Source organism: Sinohyriopsis cumingii, chromosome 8 (assembly GCF_028554795.1).
Source record: "Sinohyriopsis cumingii isolate HCF-2022 chromosome 8, ASM2855479v2, whole genome shotgun sequence".
In the NCBI taxonomy this organism is placed as follows: domain Eukaryota; kingdom Metazoa; phylum Mollusca; class Bivalvia; order Unionida; family Unionidae; genus Sinohyriopsis; species Sinohyriopsis cumingii.
Genome location: NC_142968.1, coordinates 97,364,123 through 97,380,161, shown reverse-complemented (window position 1 = coordinate 97,380,161; position 16,039 = coordinate 97,364,123). Strand labels below are relative to the sequence as shown.

General features: G+C 36.3%; 1 protein-coding gene across 2 annotated transcripts in view; it reads right to left on the bottom strand.

Annotated features, from left to right (window-relative positions):
• LOC149794201 (uncharacterized) overlaps window positions 1-16,039 on the bottom strand; it is a 58,855-nt gene that overhangs the window by 26,189 nt on the left and 16,627 nt on the right. For both annotated transcript variants that reach the window (XM_089968309.1, XM_089968308.1), the window contains exons 6-16: window positions 15,485-15,602; window positions 14,863-14,983; window positions 13,760-13,914; window positions 11,559-11,672; window positions 11,054-11,188; window positions 10,544-10,609; window positions 9,696-9,761; window positions 8,332-8,516; window positions 7,818-7,915; window positions 6,364-6,506; window positions 4,356-4,411 (exon numbers count right to left, since the gene is read on the bottom strand). In XM_089968309.1, coding sequence (XP_089824435.1) covers window positions 4,356-4,411; window positions 6,364-6,506; window positions 7,818-7,915; window positions 8,332-8,516; window positions 9,696-9,761; window positions 10,544-10,609; window positions 11,054-11,188; window positions 11,559-11,672; window positions 13,760-13,914; window positions 14,863-14,983; window positions 15,485-15,602 — 1,257 coding nt within the window. The remainder of the gene's footprint in view (window positions 1-4,355; window positions 4,412-6,363; window positions 6,507-7,817; window positions 7,916-8,331; window positions 8,517-9,695; window positions 9,762-10,543; window positions 10,610-11,053; window positions 11,189-11,558; window positions 11,673-13,759; window positions 13,915-14,862; window positions 14,984-15,484; window positions 15,603-16,039) is intronic.

The following is a 16,039-nucleotide window of genomic DNA, read 5'->3' as shown; positions in this document are numbered from 1 at the left end:
TTACGCCACACTTATACTTGGCCAATATATATGAAATGGGCTATACCGGCAATTGAAATCGGAAAAAGGCACTACGTTCGGTCCCGATTTTAATATTCGTCGTCGTTATATAACTGAATGCATAGGGTTGGTGGCACGACCGTGGAAAAAATTATCAGGCGCGATCTTTAGGTTATATGTACAGTTTAACCTTTGGTTCGTTTGGTTGAGGAAAACGATTTTAATCTGGATGGTTCGACTTCGCCAGAGGTAGTCGCTTTCAACGTTTTAGGAATACCATCTCTCTTGCATCGTAAATACGAGGTCTTAAAGGAAGTAATTTACGTCCTCCTTGCCGCGGTTTGAAGAAGGGAGGAGGGAGAGCTAAAGGTTGAGACCGCTCATCGTAACATCATACAGAGCAAAAGCGCATCAAGCTAATGCTATTCTACGAATCGAGGCTGATAGATGCACTTATCTAGCGCATCAAGCTAATGTCATTCTGCCAATTGATGCGGATAGACACATTTATGTAGCACATCAAGCTAATGCCATTCTACGAACTGAGACTGACAGATACACTTATCTAGTGCATCAAGTTAATGCAATTCTACAAACTGATGCGGATAGTCACTTATCTAGCGCATCAAGTTAATGCTATTCTGCGAATTAATGCGGATAGTCACTTATGTAGCACATCAAGCTAATGCCATTCTATGAATTGAGACCGATATACACACTTATCTAGCACATCAAGCATATACCATTCTACGAATCGAGGCTGATAGACACACTTATCTTGCCTTCTGGAACAAGAATCAATGCCAGTTATACAAATGGCTCAGAGGTGCTACTACATGTCGCCGGCCAATTTAATAGCAATAATATAAATACATTTTCATAGTTTCATACATTATTTCAACATCAGTATTCGAGCACAGTATTATGATGTTAACACATATGCAAAACATAAATAATATATAAAACAATACAGAAAATCTCCATCAGCAGTGTTTCATTGTTCTCCTTTTTCTTTGTCACACTGTTAAAATAGCTCCGGCCTATATCAATTTCATTGCCACTGGGTTCTGCTTCCAGCAGTATTTTTTCGCACCACAAAACTGTTTCTTTTATTTTAATTTTTCTGTATATACTCGTTGCATCATTTGCGTTGTTTGGTTAAGCTTCTCGCTACAGTTATCCATGATTTTCAAATTAGTCAAATATGGGAACCGTTTTTCACTAGTTAGTTCCGCACATGTGTGTTTATCAACTATTCCGTACCGCTAGCATTTAATTTTTCTGTTCTTGTTTCAGTATTGGCGTACTTGGGTTCAGCACCTCACTACAGTGACCCATGATTTTCAGATGAGTCAAATACGTGTTCTGTTTTCCATCAGTTGGTTCTATATCACTGGACTGTGTTTATCTGTTGGTTCCATACCACTGGCATGTAGTTTTTCTGTTTGTACTTGTTTTCATGGTTGGCGCAATTGTGTTTTGCACATCACAACAGCGACCCATGATTAATCAAACATGGTTTCCGTTTCCAGTGGTTGTTTCCGGACTACGTGCTTTCCAGCTGGCTCCGTGCCACTGGTCTGCTCTTATTATGTTTGTACTTGTCTCATAACTGGCGTACTTGAGTTCCGCACCTCACAACAATGACCCATGATTTTAAAAAATCAAATATGGGCTGTGTCGTTGACCTGCTGGTTCTGTAACACTGGCCTGTATTTTCTGTTTGTACCTGTTTCATTATTGGAGCAATTTGGTTCCGCACATTCCGTACAGTGACCAATGATTTCATACTAGTCACAGATTATTCGTTTATCTCCTACACTGCAATACTCGATATGTACCTGTTTTATCATTTACATAAGTTGGTTCAATCTCAGGGTTCTGTGCGAAAAGTACTCGCAACACCAACAATACATCTATCATGTGTTCATAGATTTCAAAAAGGCCTTTGACCGAGTGTGGCATGAGGCATTGTGGGCCACAATGAAGAAGTATAACATAGGTCAAAAGTTAACCAATACCATCAAGCAGCTGTACGCCAAGGCTACCAGTGCAGTAATTGCCCAAGGTGCTGTAGGGGACTGGTTCCAGACAACAGTGGGAGTGCGTCAAGGCTGTCTCCTGTCACCCACGCTTTTCAACATCTACTTAGAGCGCATCATGAGCGAAGCCCTGGAAAACCACTGTGGGACAGTCAGCATTGGAGGGCATAACATCACCATCCTCCGCTTTGCAGACGACATTGATGGGCTGGCAGGCAGTGAAGATGAGCTAGCCACCTTAGTGAAGAACCTGGATGAAACATCTTCCAGATTTGACATGGAGATAAGCGCCGAGAAGACAAAACTGATGACAAATAGTGGCAAACAAATCTCAGCCAAGATTAAAGTCAGAGGACATGAACTGGAAACAGTGAGCCAGTTCAAATATCTTGGTTCCATAATCACTGAAGAGGGATCAAGAGCAGAAATTTTGTCAAGAGCAGCACAAACAATGGCAGCTGTGTCAAAGCTAAGACCCATCTGGAGAGACAAGAATATCTGTCTGAAAACTAAAATCAGACTATTGCGAGCTCTAGTCTCAGTCTTTTTGTACTCATGTGAGGCATGGACTCTGACAGCAGAATTACAACGAAGAATCCAGTCACTTGAAATGAGATGCTACAGAACCATCCTTGGCATCTCTTACATGGACCACATCACAAATGAAGAAGTGCGTAACACCATCAGGCGCGAAGTAGGCCAATATGAGGACCTCCTCACCACCGTCAAAAAGAGAAAGCTGAAATGGTATGGCCATGTCACTAGAGCCAACAGTCTATCCACAACAGTCCTGCAGGGCAGCGTCCAGGGTGGCAGATGGAGAGGTAGACAGAGAAAAAAGTGGACTGACAACATCACAGAATGGACAAGGAAAAGTTTTGCGGAGACACAGGCATTGGCACATGATCGAGACAAGTGGAGGGAACTGGTCAGATGTTCAGCAGAACAGTGCCTCAACGACCACACTAGGTCATGAGACTGATGATGATGATGATGATGATGGTTGCCCAACACACTGCAGTGGAATGTGGCTTTCGTAATAGTACAGTATTGGTTATGAATTTTCACCGTGGAAAAAAATATGAGCACGATCTTTAGGATTATATGTACAGTTTAATCTTTGGTTCGTTTGGTTGAGGAAAACGATTTTTTTAATCAGGATGGTTCGATTTTGCTAGAGGAAGTCGCTTTCAAGACTTTAGGAATAACATCTCACAACTGAAATTAATGTATTTGCTAACTTTGTTTAGCTCCGTACCTTACTACACTGACATATGACATCAGACTAGTCAATAATGGTTCTATCTTCCAACCTTCCTACTATTTCATATGTCCCATTCTTCAACATTCCTTATAGAAAGAAGAACACCCCCCCCCCCCATTGAAAATGCGGCGGGACCTAAATATGTGGTGCAGCGAATCAGATAATGAAGGTCCAAGATTCAGTGAAGATAACCAGAACCACGGCACCATCGTCAAGACTCGCGGCTACCAATCTTCAACCAGGACAATCCACCGAAGGAGCTTGGGTGGATCCACAGGTTTTTAATTAGTTAATGCAACGGGTCTCCAATAGGTTCACCATAAAATCAATAAATTTGATCAGTTCGCAGCGCTAAAAAATAGCCCGTCAACTGCTTGTCTTCAACCGGGACGCTCCATGTCAAACGAAAACGCACTTTCCCCATCCGCGGTCTCCTGTACCATTATCATCTAAGCTACAGCTTCACTTAAGAGGCACAGCCGTGGATACTGGTAACATTACCAATCAGCCAATTGTTAAAAAGAATTCTGCATTCGAAGTTCTTTCTCAATCCCAATTAATGAGTTCGCCGATCTCTCCATCTGCTCTAACCATTGATAAAGTTAAGGAAAACATATCGGCGGGTTCGTTCATATAATTTTCTAACATTCTAACTAAACCACACGGTGCGGGTTTCAAATGTTAGCTCTATACACATAGTACTGGTACTGATCTTTGCATTGTCCCTAAAATCATGAACATCAAACTCACAACAGGACCGTATATGCTCACTTGGAGTCGGTTTAATAATATCCCATTTGAACAAAATCCACTGGTCAGTTCCTATCTTCCCCAAAATGTAGAGAATGCCATTAAACTTGAAAAGAGACGCACTGATTAGTGTTTTATTATGATGAAAACCTTCGGCAGTGGGTCGCACGGGTAACATAAGAGTTGGATAAAGGAGTGGAAAAAACAGGTTTTCAAACGATTCCAAACAAGATCTTCATATGGGGTCAATAAAGAACATATACGAGGAACAAAACTTATTTCCGCAATTTTCAACTTACTTGGATAAACTCCATGCATCATTTATAATCTGGGCTCTGTTTTTAGGATGGATAATCTGTAATTCAAGGATAGTTATGAAATCAATATTAAATGAAACAAACTATATATATATATATATATATATATATATATATATATATATATATATATATATATATATATATATATAATCTCAAGATGATAAAACTAAAAATCAGAACTTGAAACCAGGTAAAGAGGAAATTAAATTATATGAAATGAGACAATCGTGCAAAATCAATAGTTTCACGACAAATTAAAGTTCTCTCATTCTTCTTTTATCTAGCGTATTTAGCTTCATTGAATGTACACATCTCGTTTATCTGGATTAATTATTCTTAGTCTTTGGGTGGAAATTGGCTGAATATATGCAAAATTTATTCTTGTATTTGACAAGAAAGTGTTGTTTTTTTAAAGAGCGGATCGTCAAGTTGGGACCAATTCCAATTTACAAATCTATTAGAAGCACTAATGATTAACGGACATTATGAGGTTGATAGTTACACATCATGATCAACCGTAACACACGAAATTACTTGTAAAGATTTAAGTACGCCACTGATTCCACAAGATCAGTACTACTGAAAACGTCTGAAACGTCGATTCAGGCATTCCTTTATGTATTTATAGGTTACTGCATTTGTATGGGAAAATATGAACGAGTTTGGGATGGAATACTGCACGAACTTGTGAGTGCAGTATATCCTTCCAACAAAAAGAGTTCATATTTTCCCATACAAATGCAGTAACCTTTTTATTATATGCTCATTTTTTTGTTCTACCTAAGGTTTAATTTTATAAACAAAATACACTACAAGAAACAACGTAAATGAATGAATGCCGTATTCCAAACTAAATACACAAGCGCAGATTTGTCATTACACAATGATATCATTATTAATGCGCACATAACTCCGCCCAGATAAATTTGAACTTACTCGCGCGCTCGACATAACTTTCGAAAGAAAATGGCGTTTCTAGTTAAAATTGAAATTTGCAGTCATATTGTGAATGAATGCACATTGCAACAACTTTTCCATTTGATCTGGAATGAATATATTTTGGTATTTTGTTTCGATTCGACGAAAGTTTGTGATTTTGGACTTGATTCATCTGTGCAAATTATACATGAAATACATCGGATTGAAGTGGCGCGGGGAAGCGTGTTTACGTCTGCAGATGTGTTTCTGTTTCTGTCATTGAATGTTTGAAATCATAACGTGGGGAAAATATGAAGTCTTTCAATTGCAGTTATCAAAAAGACGCTATGGAATTTAATGCTTATTTCATTTTGAGTGCAGTAAGGAGGATGCAATTGCACTTATCATCGAAATTACAGCACAATTTCGAAATGTGTAACCCAGATTGAAAACATATGACATGGCTCATGTAATTCGGATTTGCAGAATTAAGAAAAAACATCTTGAGGAAATTCAGGATGTAAAACTGTAAGTATATTTTATTTTGTCATTCTTATCACCAGATAAAGAAGACAGTATATGCCTTGTCACTTGTATGTTATTTGTAAGGACCTAATCTTCCGTCTTTTATATAATGTAGCTAGCCTAAATCCGTAACATTGTATTGACGCGGAATGTGTCAAAACAGCTGGGTTTTTTTGCAGTCCACGAAACATGTTTTAGTTCATTCAGAAACAAATTTAAACAACCACAACGAGCCTCTTACGCGAGTGTATATGATTTGTTTACATGCTGGCATCTGCGTCATTGTTTGTTTACAATAGAAAGTAGTTCCTTTATTCACGTGAATGCTATATGTGTATTGTTGCGCGCGTTCAGTATTGGGGAATATTGAACGATTCTGACAATGTAAAGTTAACGGGGAAAAATGAGCATATAATAATCGATCTTATACATTGATGCGCGACTGGTGCTTTCATTCCCTGTGTGGATCGTTAATCAGTTTGTTAATACTCTCAGTCAGCAACATAGGCTGACCTCGTCTAATACAAAAAGAAGACTCTGTTACCTCGTGTTTGGTTTTGAGCTGTTTAATCAGGGCGTTCCAGTTGGCCTCGTCGTAATTAACCCGATAGAAACCAAACTCCTGGATATTTCCGAGAATCCAGAAATTCTCCTGATTTCCCGTAGGAAAACTAGTATCCGTGTGATCTGAAGAATTGAATCACTATTAAGGTAAGTGACAAACGCATATATATGCTAGTGCTGAAAGATTAAAACTTTAAGTAATTTCGACCCAAAGATATACTAGCTGTATACTCTCAAAATCAGGTCACTAGTGTGGATGATAGTATGAACAGATACATCAGACCGGTACTAATGCGATAAAATAACTCATCAATGAACCGCCCTTAACAAAATAACACAGTTTCCTATTACAAGGATGATTTAACCTAATGATATTTTATCTATATTAACAAACTGCGTACACAATATTGTTACGAATCTATGGTCTAAAACTAAGTAACAGAAAAGAGCGAAAACTAAAAACTTTTGTAAAATTCAACAAATAATTTATTTTCATAGAATACACTATGAAAGTTTAAAATGAACAAACAGTATTGTGAATTACATCCCAAACAGTCCAAGAAAGTTCCTTCACTAGTAAAAATATATTGAGTTCCAAATGAATTCCAATGGTGAATTCTAATTTTGACTGTTCTAATATACCAATAGCCTGGAATGTTGCAACGTGTTAAAAGGTTTTAGGTATCACAGTGATATAATCCAAAATGTCCTTGAATGATTTCACAGTAATCCAAAAATTGTGATATAGCCCAATAAGTATTAATGAGCAATTTGTAATTCCAGTGAAAAATTGAAATAAATTTATCCTCTCAAATAAAACTGAACACATCAATAAAAATGATTTTGCTTTGGATGTTAAGGTAGGAATGAATAATTTCGAAGTAAACAATATTAATATAAAAAGCTACGCCACAATAACTGAACAGGATGGGGGTCCACTTCCCTTCTAAAACATTCAAAGTTGTCAAAAAATCATGAATTTCCAAATGAAAAAGTAATGTCCAAATCTCAGATACAAGTAAACATGCTTACCTCTCTTAATAATGATCCGAGTATTTAATTTATACTCCTAGAGAAATATTAGCTATGTATTATGTTGTTTACAAAATAAATGTCACTAGTCAGGTAGGCCTTTACCTCGATCACTAAGGTCAACAACACATACCATATGATCACGGGGAAAAGCCAACAAACAATACAAATTAAATATGCAAAACAATATAAGAATTAGTATACCCATAACGTTTTTCCACCTCTGTGCCATTAGAAGACCAACTGTGACTGCAATACATTGACTTTGCTCTTTACTTTAAGCCCCAAAATATATTTTATATTTGATCTTTACATTTGTTTTTCTTTTGGCACTTTTACTACTTTTACATGCAAACGACTGACAATTTTACAAGAGGCTATACTAGAGAAGACGCCATATACCCATGGTGGTAGTTGTCAGCCATTTTACGTCACGACCAGTTTTGTTGAAGTCTACTTCAATGCTCGTTGTATAGGTGATAGGGATTTTCCACGTGTAACTAAACATAAAAAAAATAATGATCGAAACGGTGTTAGTCAATGTATAAATTCCATCTAAAAAGGTGAATAAAACGATTTAAAACTTATTGGACGTATAGAGTACTGATATCAGGATAGGTGCTTTAATCATAAATTATAGAGAATATACATTTATTGTTGTTCTGGAATACAATGAATATGTATGGTTTGATATGAAAGCGACACATTTTAACCTTGTATATTGCATAAATACGTAAATGCCCGTTCCACTCTTGTTATTCTAAAATTAAAGACTAACTCTGCTGAGCACAGCGTTAATTTTCTTGTAAGACAATTACAAATGAGATTTGTCCTTAAATTTAATCAGCATTTAAATATACGTCTTTAATATGTACTTTATCACAGATTAAAGTCGTTGTTATGAAAAACTGGCTACCCGAAAGGAGAAATGAATTTCAAAGGATCCTTTGCATCTGGATTCCTTAGAAACCTCGTTTGGGTGATAGAGAGTGTCTTTCCTTTTCGATGCAAAGTGACCACAGGATAGTTCATCTGTAGGACCCACGTGTCCATCAGGCTCTTGATATTTATCCCCAGATGCACGGATTCATTTTTCAGTTCCTGGGAAAGTATAGCATATATATATATATATATATATATATATATATATATATATATATATATATATATATATATATATATATATATATATATATATATAAGAATACAAATCATATGGCGAATAACAATCCTTCCAAGTCCAATGGATCCAGCAAGGGATCACGTATGTCAGGGATTGATTCAGATAAATGCAATAAACTGATAACGAACAGTGCGAAACTAGTATCTAGTTAGCCCAAGCGCTTTCGACCCTTTATAGAGTCTTTTTCAAAGGCGAATACAAAACACGGACAAGACTATCAAATAAAACAAAACAAAAACCCGGTTACGTTTGCAAAACTTTACATGGCTGTTTCTACAGAAAAATTCAACCGTTTAACTCTATTATGTGTCAACTAATTTATTTCAGCTTGTTTCTGATACTGGAACATACTTGCATTGACCCTGAAATTAATGAGCCATAATGACATCTATTATTTCACGTAAATTTATGTAAGCGCAGATTATACAGACATCTGCTCCAAACCAACCGACATACGCCAATATTTCCTCCCAAGCAGCTGTTATCCAAAACACTGCATTAGGAACATCCCATATAGACAGGCACTGAGGATACGCAGAATTTGCTCCAACGATGAGACATTCCCAAAAAAGTCTGAAGAGCTATCTAAATTTTTAATTCACCGAGGCTAAGACAAAGACCTGATTACGGAAGCAACCCAAAAGGCTAAACAAACAAACCGCGATGACCTACTAAAATATAGAAAGAAAGAAAAGGCTGATCAGATACCATTTATCCTGACCTACCATCCAGACAACCCCAAAGTAGGTAAAATCATCGGGAAATACTGGCCCATCGTGGAATCGTCGGACGCATTCAAGTTAATCCTGCCAAATAAACCTGTACTCGCCTACCGGAGACCAAATAACCCCAAGGTCATCCTAGTCAGGGCGAAGCTAACGCCAATCACTAATCAATACCACCCTAGTCAATCTGGCCCCTGTTGCGATAAGAGGTGCAAAACATGTCAAGGACATTTTCTAGCGCAGTGACTAGATAAAAACTAACAGTTGTAACTAAAAGTAATTTTTTATATATATTTCTTTGGTGATATTTTAAAAAGGTTGTTTTTAAACTAATGTCATTTTTATGAGAAAGAAAGAAAGATGAGAAATTACCTGTTCTATTGAATCCCAGAGGTGATCATGGTTCGCATTCTGATATTTTCGACTTTGTAGGTAACGCTAGATTAAGTAAAATTCACCAGGATTATATTACAGTTTGAACGAAACATAAGTCAGGAAAGATTTCACTGTCATTCACATTTTATACTTTGCTTCCTGGTTTCCCATCGCTGAAAGTTTTCCAAAGATAAATTGTAAGTTAACCTAATCATCGGAAAACCGCCCTCCGAAAGAGCAAGATATGGTACACAACTTTCTTTGACTCATATGAGGGTTATTTTATACACTCTCCACCTGCGAACTGTTGAATTAGTAGATGAATTTGGGTTCTACATTGGATTATGATCTAACTCGGACTATGTATAAATAGATCATGATTTACCTTGTTATTCATCAATAACTCAGTAGGACTATATATACCTAGATCATGTGTGTGTTTCACCGTGCTATTCACTCTTTTACAACTGATGTGAAGTTCATATAGGCTTAAACATATTTTCATTACAAGTTCATGAATTAGGGTCCATCACAAAATTAAAAAAATTATTAACATGTTTCAAGACATTCCAAAAACTATAAAAAAGATAAAAACTTTCCATTTTTAGTCGCATCATGTCTACTATTCGTACAAACATTCGAGACATTCGAATTCAGACACAAAGTTGAACTTTTATATCTACATTTATGTTAGGAACTTTATGGAAATACATTAAACTACAGTTCATTTTCTAACTATCATTTCTGTCAAAGGCAATCCATACAATGTGAGATGGGCGGAAATATATAATAAATTATCGTGTAATTTCAAAGCAAGATATTCAAGTTATGAATTAATTGCTTACGACAACGCCTTTTCTGAACGTCTCTTCGCCAAGCACGAATCTCAACATTCTAAGCACAGATCCACCCTGAAATGCAACTTGTCGGTTAGAGCAATTGCTGTTTGGCAAGTCTACGATTACGACTGGATTAAACACATCAAAGCGGAAGGTACGTAAATATTCAAACATTAAGTTTGCATTGCAAGACAACACCTCCTTTGGTTTGGTTACTTATTATTAATCCCAATGGGATCATGCTCAAATCTCGTACGAGAGAGAGAGAGAGAGAGAGAGAGAGAGAGAGAGAGAGAGAGAGAAAGAGAGAGAGAGAGACTTTCACTGATTCAGAGTAGATTTAGAGCGAAGCTAAACAACTTATGACCTTAATAAAAGATGTCACATATAACACGAGATCCAATACAGTGTTCATGCACCCATTTTAGGAAAGCATTTTATTGGAGATAAGATCCATAACAAATAACATTCTCAAGGTAGGGTATGGTTGCGAGGCAAAAAGGAAATAAGTTTTACCTTGTTGTAATTAATTTTGTCAAATATTTCGTTGATTTCATCTGGAGTTGACACGTGGGTATAAATTGGGTGGGAGGAGACCAGACCATCGAAATCCAGTGCACCGTGCACTTCATCTACGACGAACTGAGCATCCTGAATGAAAACAAATCGAATTTAACAGCATAGTTTTTTTAATGCATGCACAAAATCAATATCCATTTAAGTCAAAACGAAAATGTAAGATTTACAAGTAAAACAATGGTATGTTTGAGGTATTTAGGGCTATCTTTGAAAACTAACAAGAGGTCAATAGCGTATCACTATTATCTTTATTTTCTTTCTCCTCCTCTTCCTCCTAATAATAATAACAACAATGACGATTATTATTATTATTATTACTATTATTATTATTATTATCATTATCATTATTATTGGTAGTAGTAGTAGTAGTAGTAACAGTTTTTTCCTTGTTCTCTAAACATGTACACAGTTTTCACTGTTTCAACAGATGCACAAGACGTACCATGTCCCAGTCAGGAAAAACCATTCCCGTTCCTTGGTACTCAATCAGTCTGGCAAATCCTTCATTCAGCCAAACGTCTCCCCACCAGTCCATTGTCACAAGGTCGCCGAACCACTGAAATTCATATTACATGCACAATGCACTGAAATTCATATGGCATGCACCATACTGTGAAATTCATATTACATGCTCAATGCACTGAAATTCATATGGCATGCACCATATGCACATACACTGAAATTCATATTACATGCACCATATGCACATACACCGAAATTCATATTACATGCACAATACACTGAAATTCATATGGCATGCGCCATACACTGAAATTCATATTACATGCACCATATGCACCATACACTGAAATTCATATGGCATGCACCATACACTGAAATTCATATTACATGCACAATACAATGAAATTCATATTTCATGCACCATACACTGAGATTAATATTACATGCACCATATGCACTATACACTGAAATTCATATTACATGCACCATATGCACTATACACCGAGATTCATATTTCATGCACCATACACTGAGATTCATATTACAAGCATCATATGCACCATACACTGAGATTCATATTACATGCACCATGTGCACCATACACTGAAATTCATATTACATGCACAATGCAATGAAATTCATATTTCATGCGCAACACATTGAGTATTTATACGTGTAGACATGGATTGACATACATGCCTTGTAAGCCAACAATTATCTATATGAAGAAAAACTTTAGGGATATCTAGAAAATGAGACGTTTAAAGACAACGAAAAACTGCCTGGAACGGACGTTCTTATATTTTAGGATGATAATATTTTAAATATGTTTTCTTGATGTTTATATTTATATGATTCTTTTTTAATTCGCTTAGTTTTTTCCGATTTATCGGGACTATTATTAGCTAAACAATTGTCAACATAAAAGTGTCCACGTTAAATTCCATAAGATACACGTTACGAAGACCGAGATCGTCAACCTATTAACCCACTTTAATAAACATTAATTGCTTGGCCTTATCATTTAATACTTTCTTTACAATATGATTTTTTTTCTTCAAAGATTTTAAAATTAGTCTAACAGTTATTGTTCTTGATTTTTACTTTGGATCAACAACTGAATAATGTGATATATATTTTATGTAAAGATGTATTAAACTTTTGCAAAGATTTATTTTCATCTTATCGAATTCAAGTACATCTGTAGCAGAATCAATCATACACTATCATTTTGGAATTATTATAAGAAAATAAAAAACATTCGATATCAAATACTTTCAAATAGTATATTTCCGCCAAAACAACGGGAAAATGTTGGCAAGGGAATGAGTAACGAAAATAAACGCCTTTCGAACGGAACAATGACAAAAATGCTTAAATATAGAAGGTCTTTCTGCACTAGAGTGATATGTACCATCGACTGGCACCATACCTCTGCAAGCTAGAAAAATCCATGGAATCGATGACAGAGATAAACAGAGAACTGTCTGAAAAGCTGAAAGTAGTCAACAGTTGCACTTATTTCGAAAAGAAGACGTTAGCATTCTTTGAAATACCGTATGCATTGGTCTTTTGGGTGAAAACAAGGATTAACTGACTACATTTTGAATACTTTGGCTCCAGTCTGACTAAACATATAAAAATATTTTCCACAAAATTAAGATTCTGACAATATTTCCTATTGCTTGGTTAGTAGCAATGCTTTTCTCTATGAACATTTAGCATTCATCAAGAATTAAAATGCATCCAAATATCTTTCCTTTAAAGAGTTTACCACATCCTTGGAAACTGTTTGGGAATTTTTTGTGTGGCAAATTTAAAACAGTTCCATGTCTTAAGTACTCAAATGAGAAAGAGATTTTCCAACAAAAATATTTATATAGTCAGAAATATCATAAGCAATATCTCACTTTGAGGGGAAATGTTTCGAATTTTAGTGGAACCTTAGCAAGGCTTATATTTTTACAGCTTTATTTGTTCGAGGACACTTTAAATGGAATTTAAAGATACGCTTTCCAAATTATATAAGTATGAAAACCTAGTTTGAGGCATTTCAACAAGTGAAAGGCCATGACCTCGGAACCAGCTATTTCATGCGCTGTCCATGTCTTTGTGTTCTTCGAAAGCTTTTGAAAAATTTCATCAAGATTAAAGATGGTTTTCAGTATTAACGAAATTTACCTGATGTGCTAGTTCATGAGCAATGACGGTTGCAACCCTTTGTTTATTTTTCTCTGCAGCAACCCCTTGTTCAAACAACATGGCGGTCTCACGGTATGTAATAAGTCCCCAGTTTTCCATGGCTCCCGCAGCGAAGTCAGGAATGGCGATCATATCTAGAAATTGTAATTCATCATCATCATCATCATTATCTCTCTCTCTCTCTCTCTCTCTCTCTCTCTCTCTCTCTCACACACACACACACACACACACACACACACACATTGCGAACGTACTGCTGTTGTAGTTGTTGTAGGGTTTAACGCCATTTTCAGCACACGATAGGCTATACATGGCGGCCAGTATTAATGGTGGAGGAAGAACCCAGGAAAACCCAGGAAAGAACCACCGACCCACGAGAAGTTACTGGCAAGCTTTCTCATTTATCCACATTAGCCGAATCCGAGACTCAAACCCACGCAGACAAAGGTGAGATGGCAGTGATCCGTAACGAAGAGCGCTTTAGACCACTCGGCCACTCGGGGCCCCTGCGAACGTACTGACAACAATAAAAATAGTGAATAACAACGAAATACATACAAATCGGCTCAACATATAGGATATATTCTTTACCTAAGTTAATACCATATGCCGTGATATTTGAATGAGTGGGGAAGTCACGAGTTAAAATATAACCTTTTGTACCACAAGATGAAATATATCCAGTATTTATGCAGGAAACGATACATGTATATGGATTATTGTCTATATTCATATTTAATTATATATATATATATACAAATATTCGAAGTAAATAATACTTTATTTTATATTTTTATGTTCCATTCATGATCTTCATTTCAAAGCAAACGAGCTTCAGCCAGTATACCTCACATATTCATTATCATACTTTAATCTAAGAGGAAAAATTTGCATCTTAAGGTGCTGATTTGCATGCACGGTAAACCATGATTGAATTAAATCTCACGTATCGAAGTTATTATGCAGAAATCACCATAAGCAGAAAAACTAGTATTGGACATCCCTTTGTAATTGAACAGAACATATTCCTGTCTGAGAGATTAGTTGAAGAAAAGAATAAGAAGGGGCAAGAGATATCACACCTTGTTTAGGAAGCGGGAATCTGATATCAAAGTAATTTTCGTAGTTCGTTATAACCTTGGTGCCGATATCAAGCGCCAGATCAACTTGATCTATGTACTCCCGCCGTGCCCATGCGCCATACTGTAGAAAAACAAAGCATACATGGGTATATAAACATATATGTTTGAATAAATGTAGTGTGTGTGTGTGTGTGTGTGTGTGTGTTTGCCAAAAATTTGATGTGTGGGAAATCAACGCTGATTGGTGACAGTCGCAGATAACATTAGCATCAAACGTTTTAATCCAAAGTAATATTTGTTAAATTTTCATTCATACTGTGGTGTAAATATTGAGATATCACTTAAATTTCCTATTAAAGACCAGATTATATCGTACTGAGTATATATTGCGATGAGAGAGAGAGAGAGAGAGAGAGAGAGGGAACGTGTATGTGTGTGCATATTTGTGTGTGTAGGTGAGTTTCTAAGGTCGTGTGTGCATGTATGTGTTTAGTTTAAATGACTAAGTGATTACTGGGGAATGCTATTTCACACTTAGATATTGCAGTATGCGTAAAACATTCAACTGACAGGAAAATTTAGTCAATAAAAGGTCAGAAATACACATGTGTTGAGAACAGACCTTGATGCCGTGTTCAGTAATTTTGTTTCTGTTCTGGAAATCACATACGATAAAGGCCAGAAGGTAGGTGGACATTTTCTCTGTAGTATTGTAGACGTCAGCTACCATGTTGTTCGATCTGAAGCGGGATACAAGGACATATTGGCATGAACTAAAACTCAGGAGTGTCCGTGTTGTTCATTCGGATTACAATCTTCACATTATTAGAAATTCTATATTTGAGAGAGAGAGAGAGAGAGAGAGAGAGAGAGAGAGAGTATGGTTAGTCAAACAATGTAAACAAAAGGTTCAGAGGTAGTGAAACATTTGAGTCGAGGTCTTTGATAAAAAACATTGAATATTTTAATTATTGTCATCAAAGTCTTCTATTTGATAACGCGCATCTATACACAGAGCGGAAGATTCCACATCACGTTTCTCTTATCATGGAAAATCATAATCGTTTTCTCATATCTGGTGTAGATTATATATTACAAAGTTTAATCCACGCCTGTTATCTCATTTATTATTAAACGACTGCAAGAACAAACTTAAAGACCTAATAATGTTCCCTAC